General features: G+C 42.0%; 1 protein-coding gene across 2 annotated transcripts in view; it reads right to left on the reverse strand.

Annotated features, from left to right (window-relative positions):
* The window catches only part of HDGFL3 (HDGF like 3), a 32,196-nt gene extending 17,983 nt beyond the window's left edge, over positions 1-14,213 (reverse strand). Inside the window, exons 1-3 of one of the 2 annotated variants that reach the window (XM_033920598.1) lie at positions 13,832-14,213; positions 6,132-6,208; positions 4,795-4,933 (exon numbers count right to left, since the gene is read on the reverse strand). In XM_033920598.1, coding sequence (XP_033776489.1) covers positions 4,795-4,933; positions 6,132-6,208; positions 13,832-13,915 — 300 coding nt within the window. In that variant the 5' untranslated portion in view covers positions 13,916-14,213. The remainder of the gene's footprint in view (positions 1-4,794; positions 4,934-6,131; positions 6,209-13,831) is intronic. The other variant, XM_033920597.1, reaches the window with a different exon arrangement.
* Positions 14,214-14,470: the final 257 nt, after the last annotated feature.

A 14,470-nucleotide genomic window follows, 5' to 3' on the forward strand; every position in this document is an offset into this window, starting at 1 on the left:
TCATGTATTTTGCAATTATTTTTTGATACATACTAAGTTACAGAAAGCTTGGCAGGAAAGAGTGTTTTTATTTTACAGAAATAGAGTCATTGACTTATTATCCTAAATTGGATAATTGGAAGTATGAGTCTGATTAGAATGTAGATAGATATCTGAAACAGTCAGGAATAGTACAGAGATAAGAAAAAAGTAATCATTCAGAGACACAGAGGGTGTTGTAAGAATAATGCCAGAGAAAGAACTGATTTAAGGAAGACAGTACAGGAAGCTGCTGGGAATTGTAGTCCTTCAGAAATCGGGCAATCAGCAGAAAAAAGGGAACTGGCTGCAAGGGAGCACGCCAATAACTGGGGTATTCAGATAAAGTTATATAAAGAGATATTTAGGGAAAGCAGAATCTTTTTTGAGCAGACAGAGCAGAGGAGGGGATGATGAAGTTATGCTGCTATCCATGAAGAAATAGAGAAATAAATAAAATAAAGATGCTGTTTTACTGCAAGTGTCTGGTCAGACTGTTTTTTGAGCAATCTGGTAGTAGAACATTTTGTGTACTATAGTCTTTTTCATTTTCTAGTGAAGGGTCTGGATCATGAGAGAGCAGTAGCATTCAAGGGCAAAAGAGGCAATAAAAAGAGATTAGGTTCTCACCTATCTTTTCTAGTAGATAGGTGTGTCATTGTAGACAGTAGGGTATTCTTCCTATGCCCGCAAGCCATGCAGAAGGAATCCACTCCAAGTTTTCACCTCTACCTCCTTCTCCACAGGGCTCTGCTGCCCCTTTCAGTTTGTACCAAAGCATGCTCTATATAGTAACAGTTAAAAAGAAGGGGTATGGGAAGACTCCCCAAACAACAAATCTGTTCTTCTCTGAAAGTATAACAAACAAGTTAAAACATTTTAATTGAACAAAATGAAAACATTGAAATAACCATATCAGAAACATTTACGGAACTCAAGCATTCCCCCAATGAATTATGTTTATGTTTATTAAGAACTTTATATACCGCATAACAGCCTAAAAGGATCTAAGCGGTTTACAATATACAATTCATATTCATTAAAAAAAAAAAACTCCATTAAAAATAGAAAAGGAAAGATTAAGAACAAAAGTTTAAAAAAATGTTTTTCCTTAAAATATCATAGCAAATATCTCAACAGTAACAATTCTAATAGTAAAACCATAAAACACAGATCACAGTCCCAAACTCTGTTCTAAGTTGAGAAAGCCAATTGGAAAAAATGTGCTTTTAAATGTTTTTTAAAATGTATATATGATTCATCTTTTCTCAAGTCTATGGGCAGATTATAAAAATGCACAATCTCTAGTTGATGCAAAATGTACCTTCGAAATATGAGGAACGACTACCCTATTGTCATTCAGAGATCATAATAAATGCCTTGGGGTGTAAAATAGCACCAAATTAGAAAGATATGAAGGCTGTAACTGGAATAATGCTCTATGTGCTAACATTAAGATCTTAAATTTGATCCTAAACTCCATTGGTATTCTGCACTGTTTGCAAATGCTTCATCTGTCCCTAACCAATGCCTGCATATACTAAATTACCATAATCTAACTTTGACAATACAAAGGCATGAATTAATGTATGCAATGTTTTCTCATCCAAAAAATCTCAAATGGCTTTAAGCTGTCTTAGTGTCCCAAAACCTTTAGCAACCACACTTGATACCTGTTCCTGAAAATGTAAATGACAATCGATTATAACCCCCAAATATCTGAAACTATCTACTAGTCTTATACTGCAATTATTTTATGAAAAATCTAGTTGGGGTGTTGCTTTATCTCCAGAGATACAACAAGGCTTTTGACATCCCTTATAAATGCTGACATCTCAAGCCAAGAGGACTTAGCCACAGTTTTAAGCTAAGTATAAAAACATAAAAGAATAGAAAAAGTTAAAAAGTTTAAGAAAAATATTAAGCTCTATGAAAAAGATCATTAGACCCAGTGACGAGCAGACACGTAAAGCTCAGGACAATGAACAGTTTGAGTCCTGAGTGGTGCCACTGAGGGTCGGTTAAGATCTAATATGGTTGCTTGTATAGCAGGAAAGAAAATATTTCCTAGCTACCACATTGAAAACTATCACACAGCCATCTTGATTGACATGAAACGCCATAATGACTTTTGACAAAAAGGACGGAACTGTGCACAAGGATACTCCTGCGTCCATGATCCTGAGGAAGGGCAACCTGCACAACAGGGCGTGCAGCTCCGAGATTCGTCTCATTGACATAATGGGTATGAGGAAAATGGTAAGCTCCAACAAGGATGCCCCTTGAATAGGCTCATACGGAGCCTGACTGAGGACTTACAAAACCATGTTAAGAATCCATGAAGGAAGCAGTTGTTTTACTGGTGATCTGAGCCTCAGTGTCCCCTTTATGAATCTGGCTATATTTGGATGCAAAGCCAGAGGAGTTTACATTCACAGGCTCTGAAGCAGGAGAGGCCTGCTACCACTAGGCCTTTGTCGAGACCGGCTTGGAGGAATGCTACCACAGCTCTAATTGGCATCACCTGCTCCTTCACACACCAGTGTTGAAACGTCTCCCATACCTTAAAATAATAAGCTTCTTGGCTCGGAGGAGAGTAGCAATGACTACCTCTGAGTATCTTTTGGCTCTAACGTTGCGTACTCAAAAGCTATGCTGTGAGACCAAAATGATCCATATCATCTATGACTACTGGGCCCTGAGACAGAAGATCAGACTGCTCCAGGACCGTCTTCTGGCTGAGTCCCTCCTTCCAATGTAACTTCTGGCGAAACCAAATGGCTGATTTTTTACCCCTTTCCTGTGGGTCAGCTGCAGGAAACAGTCATTCTCTACTCTGAAGGTGCTGCAGCCTGCATCAGCTCTAACCCATGTCACTAGTATTTGACCAAAACCCAAGGTGTAGCAATATTCCATGCTACCAATACAGGGCAAGCAGTGGCTTCCTCCATGTCTTTCTCAATAACAGACTATTGTTACGATATCTTAGGATACAGTGCTATTTGGCATGATGATGAGGAAAAAGAGTCAAATATCATCAAAGAACAACAAGCTTTTATTAGTTATGACAGGGGTTGCCATCCAACATATAACCAACAATTGGAAAAATCACAGTAACCTTAGTTACACATTTTGGTGGAATTCTTTATGCCATATATTTAAAATGGAACGAGCAATAGCAATACAAAGAGGGACATATACTAACTTTATAAAAATATGGGGGCCATTGGCAAAATATTGTGGTGAATAGTCATCAATTCTTCTCTTCTCCTTTTCTTTTTTTAGCACACTAAAGGGGGGAGGGAGTTGGGAATAATTTTACATAATGTTATATAATATGTGTATATTCCTATTAAAATATTATAAAGGATGGGGGTAGGGGGGTTATTGCATCACTAGATTTTATGTGGTAGATATTAATGTGCTATTGTGCAACAATTTGTATAATATATTCTTCTGTGCACTTGCTGTTCAATTTGAAAACGAATAAAGAATTATAAAAAAAAAACAGACTATGGACTTTTCCTCCAGGAACCTGTCCAAACTTTTCTTAAAACCAGCTAAGCTATCCGCTCTTACCACATCCTCTGGCAAAGCGTTCCAGAGCTTAATTATTCTCCGAGTGAAAAAAAAATTTCCTCCTATTGGTTTTAAAAGTATTTCCCTATAACTTCATCGAGTGTTCCCTAGTCTTTGTAATTTTTGACGGAGTGAAAAATCGATCCACTTAGACCCGTTCTACTCCACTCAGGATTTTGTAGACTTCAATCATATCTCCCCTCAGCCCTCTCTTTTCCAAGCTGAAGAGCCCAAACTGCCCTTATGACACTGTCATTATAACACACAATACTTTTGCTGGAGAGAAATACTTCTACAGTACAACAATTTTTATGTTTATCTAGAACTAAGCACATTCTGCCAGTGAATATTTACAGATAATATAAGTTCTCCCCCCCCCATCACTGGCAATCTGAATAGACCTAGCTGACCCTCTCCAATAATCTACCCAACACTTTTATATTCACTCCTTTGCAAGGTGTCCTTGAACCCATTCCTCTTGCAGCTGGAGTCTCTACCTGTTATGCTATTTAAAGTTTCAGATCGAAGTGCACATTCAAACGACTGACATTAAGGGCTCCTTTCACAAAGCCGCAGTACACCGCCGGCCGTGCTAGCCGCTACCGCCTCCTTTTGAGCAGGTGATAGTTTTTGGTCAGCGCGGGGGTTAACGCATGATGAAAAGTCACACGCGTTAACCCCGCTAGCGCGGCTTGATAAAAGGAGCCCTAAGAGCATGAATCATGTAGGAGACCGAGGCAGAAGCAAATTGAAGCAGAAACAGTAGCAGGAACAGGTAACGGAAGCAACGGACCGCTAGATCCATTTTGGTCAAATCAGGTTGCAGAGACTGAGCAGCTGATGAAGTTGACAATAGACAGAAAAGCCATTTTGCTCCATTCTCCCTGGCATTCTAGGGGCTTTTAGAAAGGCCTAGGCATAAGGATTTTTTTTAATAGGTAAGAGTTTTAAAATATAGTATTACTAAGCAAGCCTGATGAATTTTCTTTCCTTTTATATAAAGTGCAGTTTTTGAGTGTGTGTCCCTTGGTCATATGTAGGGTATAAGTTATCTTTATATCTTTTTTTTTTTATAACCTCCAAGTAGTCTATTTCAGAAAGCATTAGAATTCCATGACCTCCAGATAAGTGTCTCAATATTTATTCTAAAAAGATTACCAAAATCTATTAGAAGAAAACTCAAAGTAAACTGTTTACCTGGTATCCAGTAAACTTGACTCCTGGATTATTTTCTATTTCCCATAAACCTTCATTAAATCCTTTACGCTTGTTTGACTTCCCAAATTTGTCCTTATATTCCTTATATGGAAACAAATCTTTGGGCCCCAGGAAGGCACTGCAGTATGAAAGACATGATATGTTACAAAAAATCCAATGCATATATTACCGTATTTTTTGCTCCATAAGATGCACTTTTTTTCCACCCAAAAGTGGGTGGAAATGTCGGTGCATTTTATGCAGCGAAGATACAATTTTTACCACCACCCCCGTGCCTTTTTAAAATGATCCCCGCCCATCGTCCCTTTTAAAATACGCCCCCCCCACCAGCCATCATATCTTTTAAAATGCAGTGGTGTATCAGCCAGCAGGAGCGTGCTTTCCGTGCTCCTGCTTGGGCTTGCAAGGCTTCTGAATGGCTGACGGCAGCCATTCAGAAGCCACGCAGGCCCATTAGACGTGCCCACCACTAGACGTGCCCTGTACCCTGTCCCGGCCTACTACTAGATCACCAGAGGGGGGAAGGGTACAGAGCACACCATTTGGTTCAGAATTTTTTTTTCTTAGTTTTCCTCCTCTACAGGTGGGTGCGTCTTATAGTCAGGTGCTTCTTATAGAGCGAAAAATACGGTAGGTACCATTTTACAAATTGCTTTATGGTTCAAGATTTTTCGCATTAGTCCAGCAGTTTCCTCCTGCTGCCTTAGACTTTCAACCCAATCAGAATTGGCTTCCACTGGGTTACTGCATCATGGGTCTTCATTTGCAACACGTGGGGCTCTTTCTCAATTCCATATCCCCTTCCCATTTAGTCCAGCTATTTAAGTGATAGTCATTAGCCACAGGCCACACACTGTGTCTACCTCTAGCACCCAGCTAATGTGGACCCTGGCCGTTAAGAGTTGCTGTTGATTGATGACTATTTCCCAGACCCAAGGGCTGTAAATGTAGCATTCCCATCTCGTCTGCTCCAGAAGCAGAAACCTATTCAAGATTTAAATTCACGTTTCCTTTGGTATGTAACAGCTGGCCAGGCTGGCCCACAGTTCCAAGATTTTTGAAGTAATTAAGGTAATGACAAACATGAGAGGTTGGAAGTGGGTCCGACATCATTTGCTGCCTCCAATCACATTCTTCCCACTCTAAATTTATCTAACAAACAAGAGATGTGGACCTATAGTAGGCAAACATTATTGCTTGCCATTGAGTAAACCCATAGCTCTTCCCAGAATTAAATTTGTTTCATAAGCCCTGTTAAAGCCCATTTTGTAAAAGCAGCTACATTTTGTGAAAGATATTCTATTTTGTACACTTACGTTTCATGAGTGCCAAAAAAGAAGATTGGATATTTATTTGCAGGAGGCTTCACAGCTCCCTCTGGGAGTTCATCAATCTGTCAAGAGGAAACAATATTTAAAACATTGTTAAAATATTTTGAACATATTTTGTATTCTAATTTACTAATTGTTTATTTTTTTGAATTTATACAGCTCTTTCTCTCATAATGTGGGCTAGATGGAAGTTTATGTATAAGATGGATTTTTTTTTCTTCTTTGTTAAATTTTTCTTGTGAATTTCTATATCTTGTATAAAAAATATATTTTGAACACAAAAGTGTACATTTTGTCAAAGAAGGCTCTGCAATGCAAGAGGCTCCAAGGAAGAAAAGGGGATCACCTGTAGTTTTGGAATACCGCACCCCAAGAGAGCTGCATGTGTTTTTTTAACGCTAATTTAGAAAAAAAATCAGCACAGGATTCTGAATTACAAGCATCTGTACTAGTGATATTCAGTACCAGTCCTCCAATGGATTAAGCTTTAGGATATCTGTAATGAATATGTATGAGATAAATGTGCATGCATACTAGTTTCATTGAGTGCAAATTTCTCACTTATTTATTACATTTGATACACCATACTTCTAAGTGGAAACTAAATCAAAACAATTTCCAGCTAGAACTATAAACTTTCTATAAAATTAATAACCCACAACATATGAAATACACGACACAAAATATTACCAAATATAATAAATCAGTTGTGGGGAGTGTGGGCACAGTGGTTAGAGCTACAGTCTCAGTACCCTGAGATTGTGGGTTCAAATCCCATGCTGCTCCTTGTGACCCTGGGCAAGTCACTTAATCCCTACCAAAGTGGAGAAGATGAAGAAGTAAGAAAAAATGAAATCTCCCACAAATATAAACTGACTCACTTCCGAGTGAATTAACAACAGACGGCGGGCAAATTTTTATGATATATAAATCCCAAGGGTTAATATTTAGTTGTAAAAACCCTTTATGCCAGCACTCCTGGATGTTGTGCAAAAATTCTTACTGTTATTCCTTAACTTTATAATTAAATTCAATCAAATATGATCACAGTAAGTTTTGTCACTTATCTTTATTGTGCAGTCTTACTAGCCAGCCCAACGGGACCCGTTTCGCCATAAATTATCTCAGATTTATTTTCAAACACCAACATTATCAGTACAGAGTTCTCCAATGATGGCTCAATAGGGATCACCTCTCCCAAGGAATTCCTTTCCAGCCACTTCAACATACAACAACTATCACAACTGATGCATCCAAATGAGGTTGGGGAGCACATCTAGACCACTGGTCTGCACAGGGGACATGGCATGTATCAGTCTCAACAAAAAGCATCAATTTTTGGGAGCTCTATGCAATCAGATTAGTCATACAAACGTTCCAATCACATCTCTACAATCAATCAGAATATGCACATACAACCAAGGAATGGGCTTTCACCTACTTTCTCAGGAATTGACTGCCATTTGGGAAATGGCTCTCAAATTGAATTCCCACATACAAGTGTTCTACCTTCTAGGGAAGGAGAATTCCATTGCAGACAAGCTAAGCAAACAGTTTGCTCTTCATGAATGGTCTTTGAAGACCACCCTTATACAAGACCTTTTCAGTTGTTGGAGAACACCTCTCATAGACCTCTTTGCATCCCCTTAGAATAACAAATGCACCAAATTATCTTCCTAGTATTACACTTCCAACAGGTTAACAGAGGATGCTTTTCAACTTTCCTGGACAAAAAAATCTTCTCTATGCTTTCCCTCCAATTCCTCTTATCAGAAAAGCTCTATAAAAAGCAAAGACAGACAATGCACACCTCATTGCACTAAATTGTCCCAGACAGGTGTGGTTCCCGATACTATTAAACAGAGATCACTATCCACCTTACATACTAACCAAAATTCCAGATCAAATTTCACAACAAAAGGGATGACGTCTCCATTCCAATCTACAGTCGCTCAATTTAGCAGCATGGCTCCTTCTACCTCAGTAACTGCATCAGATATATTCTCATCAGAAGTATTTCATATTCTCTTCTCATCCAGAGCAGACACCACAAAAAAATCTTATGCCTCCAAATAGAAAAAATTTGTTATATGATGCGCACAGCATCAGCTGAATCCTGACTCAGCCTCAGTTTCTCAAGTCCGCCAATATCCGACTCACCTAAAATCAAGTTTCAAGTTTATTAAAATTTGATGAAACACTAATCATAAATTCTAAGTGTTTTAACAATTAAAAATTAAAAAGGGAAACAATTAAGATACTTGTTAATGACAAGATGTAACATACATAAAAACAAGAGGAGAGTGGGGGGGGAAATACAATTTAAAAAGAAAAGAGTACAATTAAGGTTAAAGACAAAAGGGCAGCGAGGAAAATCACATGGTAGCGCTTTTAGTCTTCCATGACCACTTCTCTAGTATCCAGTTGTAAAGCAGCATTTCTGTGGTCTCCTACATATACTTCCTCCACTGAAACCACCAGTATCGTCATGGGATCTAAATCTTATTCTGCAGGCCCTTTGAACCCATGAATCAAGTGGATTTCAAATACCTCTCCTAAAAAATTCCATTTCTTACTGAAGTCACATCAATGCTGTCTTGTTAAAATGTTTATTTTATTTTTATTTTTCCTCTAACTCTACTTTTCACTTCTCTATTACCCTCCAGGTACTTTAGTTAGATTGTGAGCCTTCGGGACAGTAAGGGAATTTTTCAAGTACCTTTCTTATTTCTAATCTTAATGTATATTTTCTGTAAACCGCTTAGAACCTAACGGATGTAGCGGTATATAAGAAATAAATTACATTACATTACATTACATTGGTGAACTCCAGGTCTTGGTACATTACAGCCCTTACACCCAAATCCTTCACGATACTGTTAAGGACCCACCCTAAATTTCTGACAAATATGGTGTCCCAATTTCATCTCATCCAATTCATCATCTTGCCTACCTTTTTTTTCAGCTCCACATTCTTCCGATGAAGAACAGAGACTTCATCTTTTGGATACTTACTATCTACTCAGACAGGATGACACTTCAGAATCGTCCATCCCAACTGTTCCTCTCTCTTGCAGGTTCATTAAACCCCAAACCAGTAATGAAAGATACTTTATCCAGATGGATTACAAATCTTATACGATTTTGTTATTCCAACCAACATTTATTTATCTTCTTCATCTCTATCACGTCACAGCACATAATCTCAGAGCTAACTTGGGCACATCTCCAATGTGCTCCTCCTCAAGACATTTGCAAAGCAGCGATTTGGACGTCCATTCACACTTTTACAAAACACTATTGATGTGGTGTCTCAAGAAGATTTGACTGTGGGCAAGACAGTGCTCTGAGCATCTCTACGAAGTGGCAACTACCCTCCTCTGCTTTCATCTCAGGTAACAAGATATTTTTTATATTCTTATACAGGTGCACTTAACAATATATATACGTATCTTACCTTTTGAGCTTGGGAGGCACCACTTGTGTAGCTGACCTGTAACAATAGTTCTCCTTGGACAGATGATTTTACAGCCACACAAACCCACCCAACCTACACAGTTGTCGCCAGCTTTACACAGAACTGAACAGGTACAGTATACATATACTGTATTTACAGTGGATACATTGGGTGGGAAGGCTGACACATGCACATAAAGCTCTTCTAGCTGGATTTCCCAGCTTGTGACTAGCTGAGGTCAGCTCCGTCCTGATGATGTCACCACTTGTATGGCTGTAAGATCATCTATCCAAGGAGAACTACCGCTATAGGTAAGCAACTTCTATTTCACTTCTGCAACACAGAAACTTCATCCAGATCACCTATTTCCTTCCTATAACTAAAGTTGTTTTTGAGTCCTCTACCCACCCCTATCTACAGTTTCTGCCGCTACAGTGATTACAGTGGAAGAAGGCAGAGCGGGCTCACTCCAATGTGTGGGGTTGGGGGTTTGTTTAAACATCTAGACATTACCCGTCCTTTACCTTCTGGTCAATCATGTACAATTCTAAAAACAAGCCAGAGAGTTGGCAATCCTCACCTTCCCCCCTAAACATATAGTCACAAAGTATGTGCAAAGTTTGCTAAAGAAAACTGTATGATCTTGAAGTAGTTTTCACAGTAGAATTAACAAAGAAATATCCACATATGAACTGAAAATTCTATGGTCTTTGATATCCCTAATGGGCACTGATATCTTCCTACTAAGCATTGGATGCACTAAAAAGGGTCGGTAATACCACATGGGTCCGCTATAATCCAATTTTTGGTCAATTCCAAAAGAGCAATTGATGCACTAACAAGTTTATATGCAAATGATTTGTGTGGAGGTTTGCTGTAATCCCTATCTCTCCCATCTGATGGATCACTATGAGAGCGACTCTCACACAAGCGCAGAGCCAGCAGGGGAATCCCCGAAGCAGCCTCTTGCCACCCAGGGCATCTTTTCTCAACATCAAGTGTGTAGATCAAAGGACTTGGACACTGCACACTGCAAATAAAATCAACAAAAAAAGCTTATCTTTCCAGCTTCCTGATGTAGCTTAGCGAAACACAGACTGTGTTGGAGCTGTGAACTGACCTTTTCAGATAAGTGGTCTACTGTTAAACAGCTTTAGTAGAGCCATAACATTTGCCATCCAGTAGAAGCAAGATTCCTTGCTCCATGCAATGTGTTATGATTAAAATTCAAGCACTTTTCCAGCGACGTTGTACCGCTGTTGTGGCACCTTGCTGAAGAGCTTATGAGCACATTTAAATATTCAAAAGCCTTTAAATGTTGCGTGATGTTATTATTTGAGAAACCTGCCCAGTATTGATGAAAGGGGATTTTTTTGTGTTTTGTTTTACTCAGCTATTCAGGGCAGGAAACCTTTTTTCTTTTTTTTATGAACACAGATGTTGTGCATGTTACCCACACATAATATCTGTCTTCATTTTTTTAAAAAAAAGTCATGCCAGTCCCCCTCCTGATCACAGCTGTCGCAACCCCTCTGACGACAACCGTGGGTCCCTGAAACCCCCCCCCCCCCAAATGATGACAGCCACCCCCATGAGAGACAGGAGGGATGCCTCAGCTACCCATGGCAGCAAAAATGGCAGGAGGGATGCCCACTCTCTTCTGCCAATGGAGGCCTCCCACACCAGGTTCCCCCCCCCCATGAACCATCCCCTACCCTTCCCCTCAAAAAAGGCTGCTCCCCTGAACCCCCCCCTTCAACAGTATCTTTGTCTGAAGTTGAGAGGAGGAGGAGGAAAGCCAGTCCCTCCTACTCTGGGACCTGCTAGTCCAAAATGGCAGACCTTCCCCTCCTTGGTGCATCATGTGATACATGGGGAGAGGCCTAAGACCCTGAGTGGCTCAGATGACTTAGGAGGGACCTTAGGCATTTGAGCCAATCAGGGCCTTAGGATCCTCCCTCTATATTTCAGGGTTAGCAAGCTCAGGGTCCTGTCTGGAGGACCTTCACACATATGCGAGCATCACACATGCATGTGACATCATTACATCGATGTCTGTACATGCCTGGAGGGTCTCTAGCTGCAGCCCCAAGTTTAGTGTGCCATGGCTTGAAAAAGTTTGTGAGACACTGCTGTAGTTTATAATATCAGACTAGACTCTGTATTCCTTATGTAAAACTTCTTTAATACAAAGTTAAAAACAAAGATATAAATAAACTCACAGCTCAGTTGCTCTTAAGGATTCCTGTCTTCTACAAAGTCCATACTCTACCAGCACATTCCAGAGATAGAAATGGCCAGGAGTGTATCACACATACTCTATGGAGGATAATATTATCCTGTAGAGCTTAGCCCATTAAGTTGAAATTTAGACTAGCAGATTCAAAGGTAAAAACAAATTGGGCACAATACTTTCTTTATAACCTGCGTGTCAAAGCAGCTTCTGATTGGTGAAGCCCGACTTTAGTACAGGAAGAGGTGGTCAGAGCATACCGCAAGTGATTTCCTTCACTCGCTGGTGCTCCAGCTGCCCTCTCCTGCCTCCCCAGGATATTTGCAGGGTTTCCTGGAACGGAACCCCCGTGAATATCAGTGAAGTACTGATATTATTATAGATTGTAACCGCTTAGCTCTTGTGCGCAGGCAACAGGCACAATTTCTCCCCCTTTCACCAGGCTACTCAGCACAAATAGCATGCATACGATTTGCATGCTATTTGGGCTTAGCATGCCCTAGGAAGTCCAAATAACACCCAACTGGCTATAGGCCTGTGTGCATGCTCAAACATCCACCCCTTCTGCAGCTCTGTTATTACCTTGCTGGCACAACACTGCCATGTTATACATATGCCTAGTGGATAGGCTGACATTGCAAGCTGATCCTGGAACAGTTAGGTTTTCAGGATATTCACAATGAATAAGTGTTACATCATGAGAATAAGCAGACATTTCTCACTGTTGTTCCCTAAAGGTCATGTTAGTGTCAATGCCCTCACTTCTAGCTATAATAGGGAGATAGCAATAGGGGAGAGGTGCCTGCATTTTATTTCAGTAGTGCTCCTGGGGTCCATTCTAATTGTACCCTCTTGCTAAACTCTGCACATCCTTATATGGTAACTAGCCCCTCCCTTTAAATCCCTGAATGCACTCTATTTTGACAGGGGCAGCCCAGGAAAGGCAGAAGAAAGTGGCTTCCTTCCTGCCTCCAACTAAAAGGTATGAGGAGAGGGATTTCAAGCGCTTGTTAGGGGGTCCAGCTTGGGGCCCGGATGGTTGGGGCAGAAGGGTTCACTCATCACCAGGGAATTTCTCAAGGTTGGCGGACCACTGGGGGATCTGTTGGCGTGAGGTCAGGAGTGGGGGTCAGAGGTCCTCTGGACTTCCAGGGAATTGTTAAGTTTGGGGGTGGCTATGATTTGGGGAGGGGGTAAGAGAGAGCTGCTGCCAATCAACGCTCAGGCACTTGACAGCAAGGTGAGCATGGGGCTATTCAAGTTTATGTGCTGTACTTTTAACCAAGCTGAGCCATGTTTTGGAAACTATTTCCTTTCTCCAGTCCTTTCTGTCTACAGCAAGGGCCTCTGAAACCCAACTGTTTATGCACAAAAAGGACAAAACATAGCAGGTTTCTGAAAACACAGTGGAGAGATGAAGGCCGAGAGCAGGGTCTGCGGGAGTTAAGCTCCTATTAACGGGAAGAAATCGACAGAAACCGAAGAGAAATCTAAATCATTTAAAGCAAAAGGTCTCTTCGAGCTCCAAATGCCGCTCCTGGAAAAACGACATCTTCCCGGCACAGGTGATATAAGCAAAGGCCACACAAGATCCTGGAAACTCCTATTAACAAACCCCCCCCCCCTATGGCCTTCTTATAAGATAAACGGGGGCCTACGGACTGGACCAACTGCACCAGCCCCCCCTCTCGCCCTGCCTGAGCGGTCTAACGTTTCCCCGTACAGGCCTCGGCACCGCCTAAATGCTGGCGGGAGGGCGACGCGAGAGTCGGGGGTGAAACGCAGGGCCCTTCTCATTGTGCTCGTAGGAGGAGGGGGGGGGGTAAGAGCAGAGCCGCCTCCCCGCGCGAGACACCCCCGCGAGCCTCTTCCCGCAAAATCAACTGAAAAGCGCCCTCGCGCCAGCGCGAGAAGGCGCCGCCTCGCTGCACCCGGGGCCCACGCGCAAGGCGCAGGGGGGAGAAGCCGGGCCCCCTCCGCCGCCGCCGTACTCACCCGGGCCGGCCAGTGCGGGTAGCCCTTCATCTTGGCGAACACCAGCTCCCCAGCCTTGTAGTCCCGGGGCCGAGGTCGAGCCATGGCGAGTGTGACGGCGTGAGAGAAGCGAGGCCTCGCCTCCGTCCGTGGGCCACGGCGACACAGGAGCGACGGCAGAGGGAGGAGGGGGGGGGCGCCCCCCCGAGAGGAGAGCGGCGAGGGCCGACAGGCCGCAGCGCCCAGACTCGATCCCCCGCGCGCCGGCGCCTCTCTGCGCGCGCAGAAAATATCGGGGTTAAAAACCAAACCAAACCAAACCCCCCCGTTAGCTTCAGTAGGAGCTGAAGACCCGGCTCGCTCGCTTTAACGTTGCTTCGTGGCTGCAAACTGTCAACACAGGCTAAACGAGCATTTCCTGCGCCAGCCCGCGCTAAAACGCCCTACCGCAGCTTGATAAAAGGGGGCCATGTTATCTAGTCAGTAACTTGAAATGTGAAGAGGGTTGAACGATTTTCAGGTCGATGCTACAGGGCTGGGTTGGAGATGGGGGGGACCAGGGCAAGGAAAGAGATGCAAAAAGTACTGAAAGGTCACTTGGACACACAAAGTCAGAGGCGTGAAGAAAGTACAAGAGGTTTATTACAGCATGCTGGACTC

Source organism: Geotrypetes seraphini, chromosome 14 (assembly GCF_902459505.1).
Source record: "Geotrypetes seraphini chromosome 14, aGeoSer1.1, whole genome shotgun sequence".
In the NCBI taxonomy this organism is placed as follows: domain Eukaryota; kingdom Metazoa; phylum Chordata; class Amphibia; order Gymnophiona; family Dermophiidae; genus Geotrypetes; species Geotrypetes seraphini.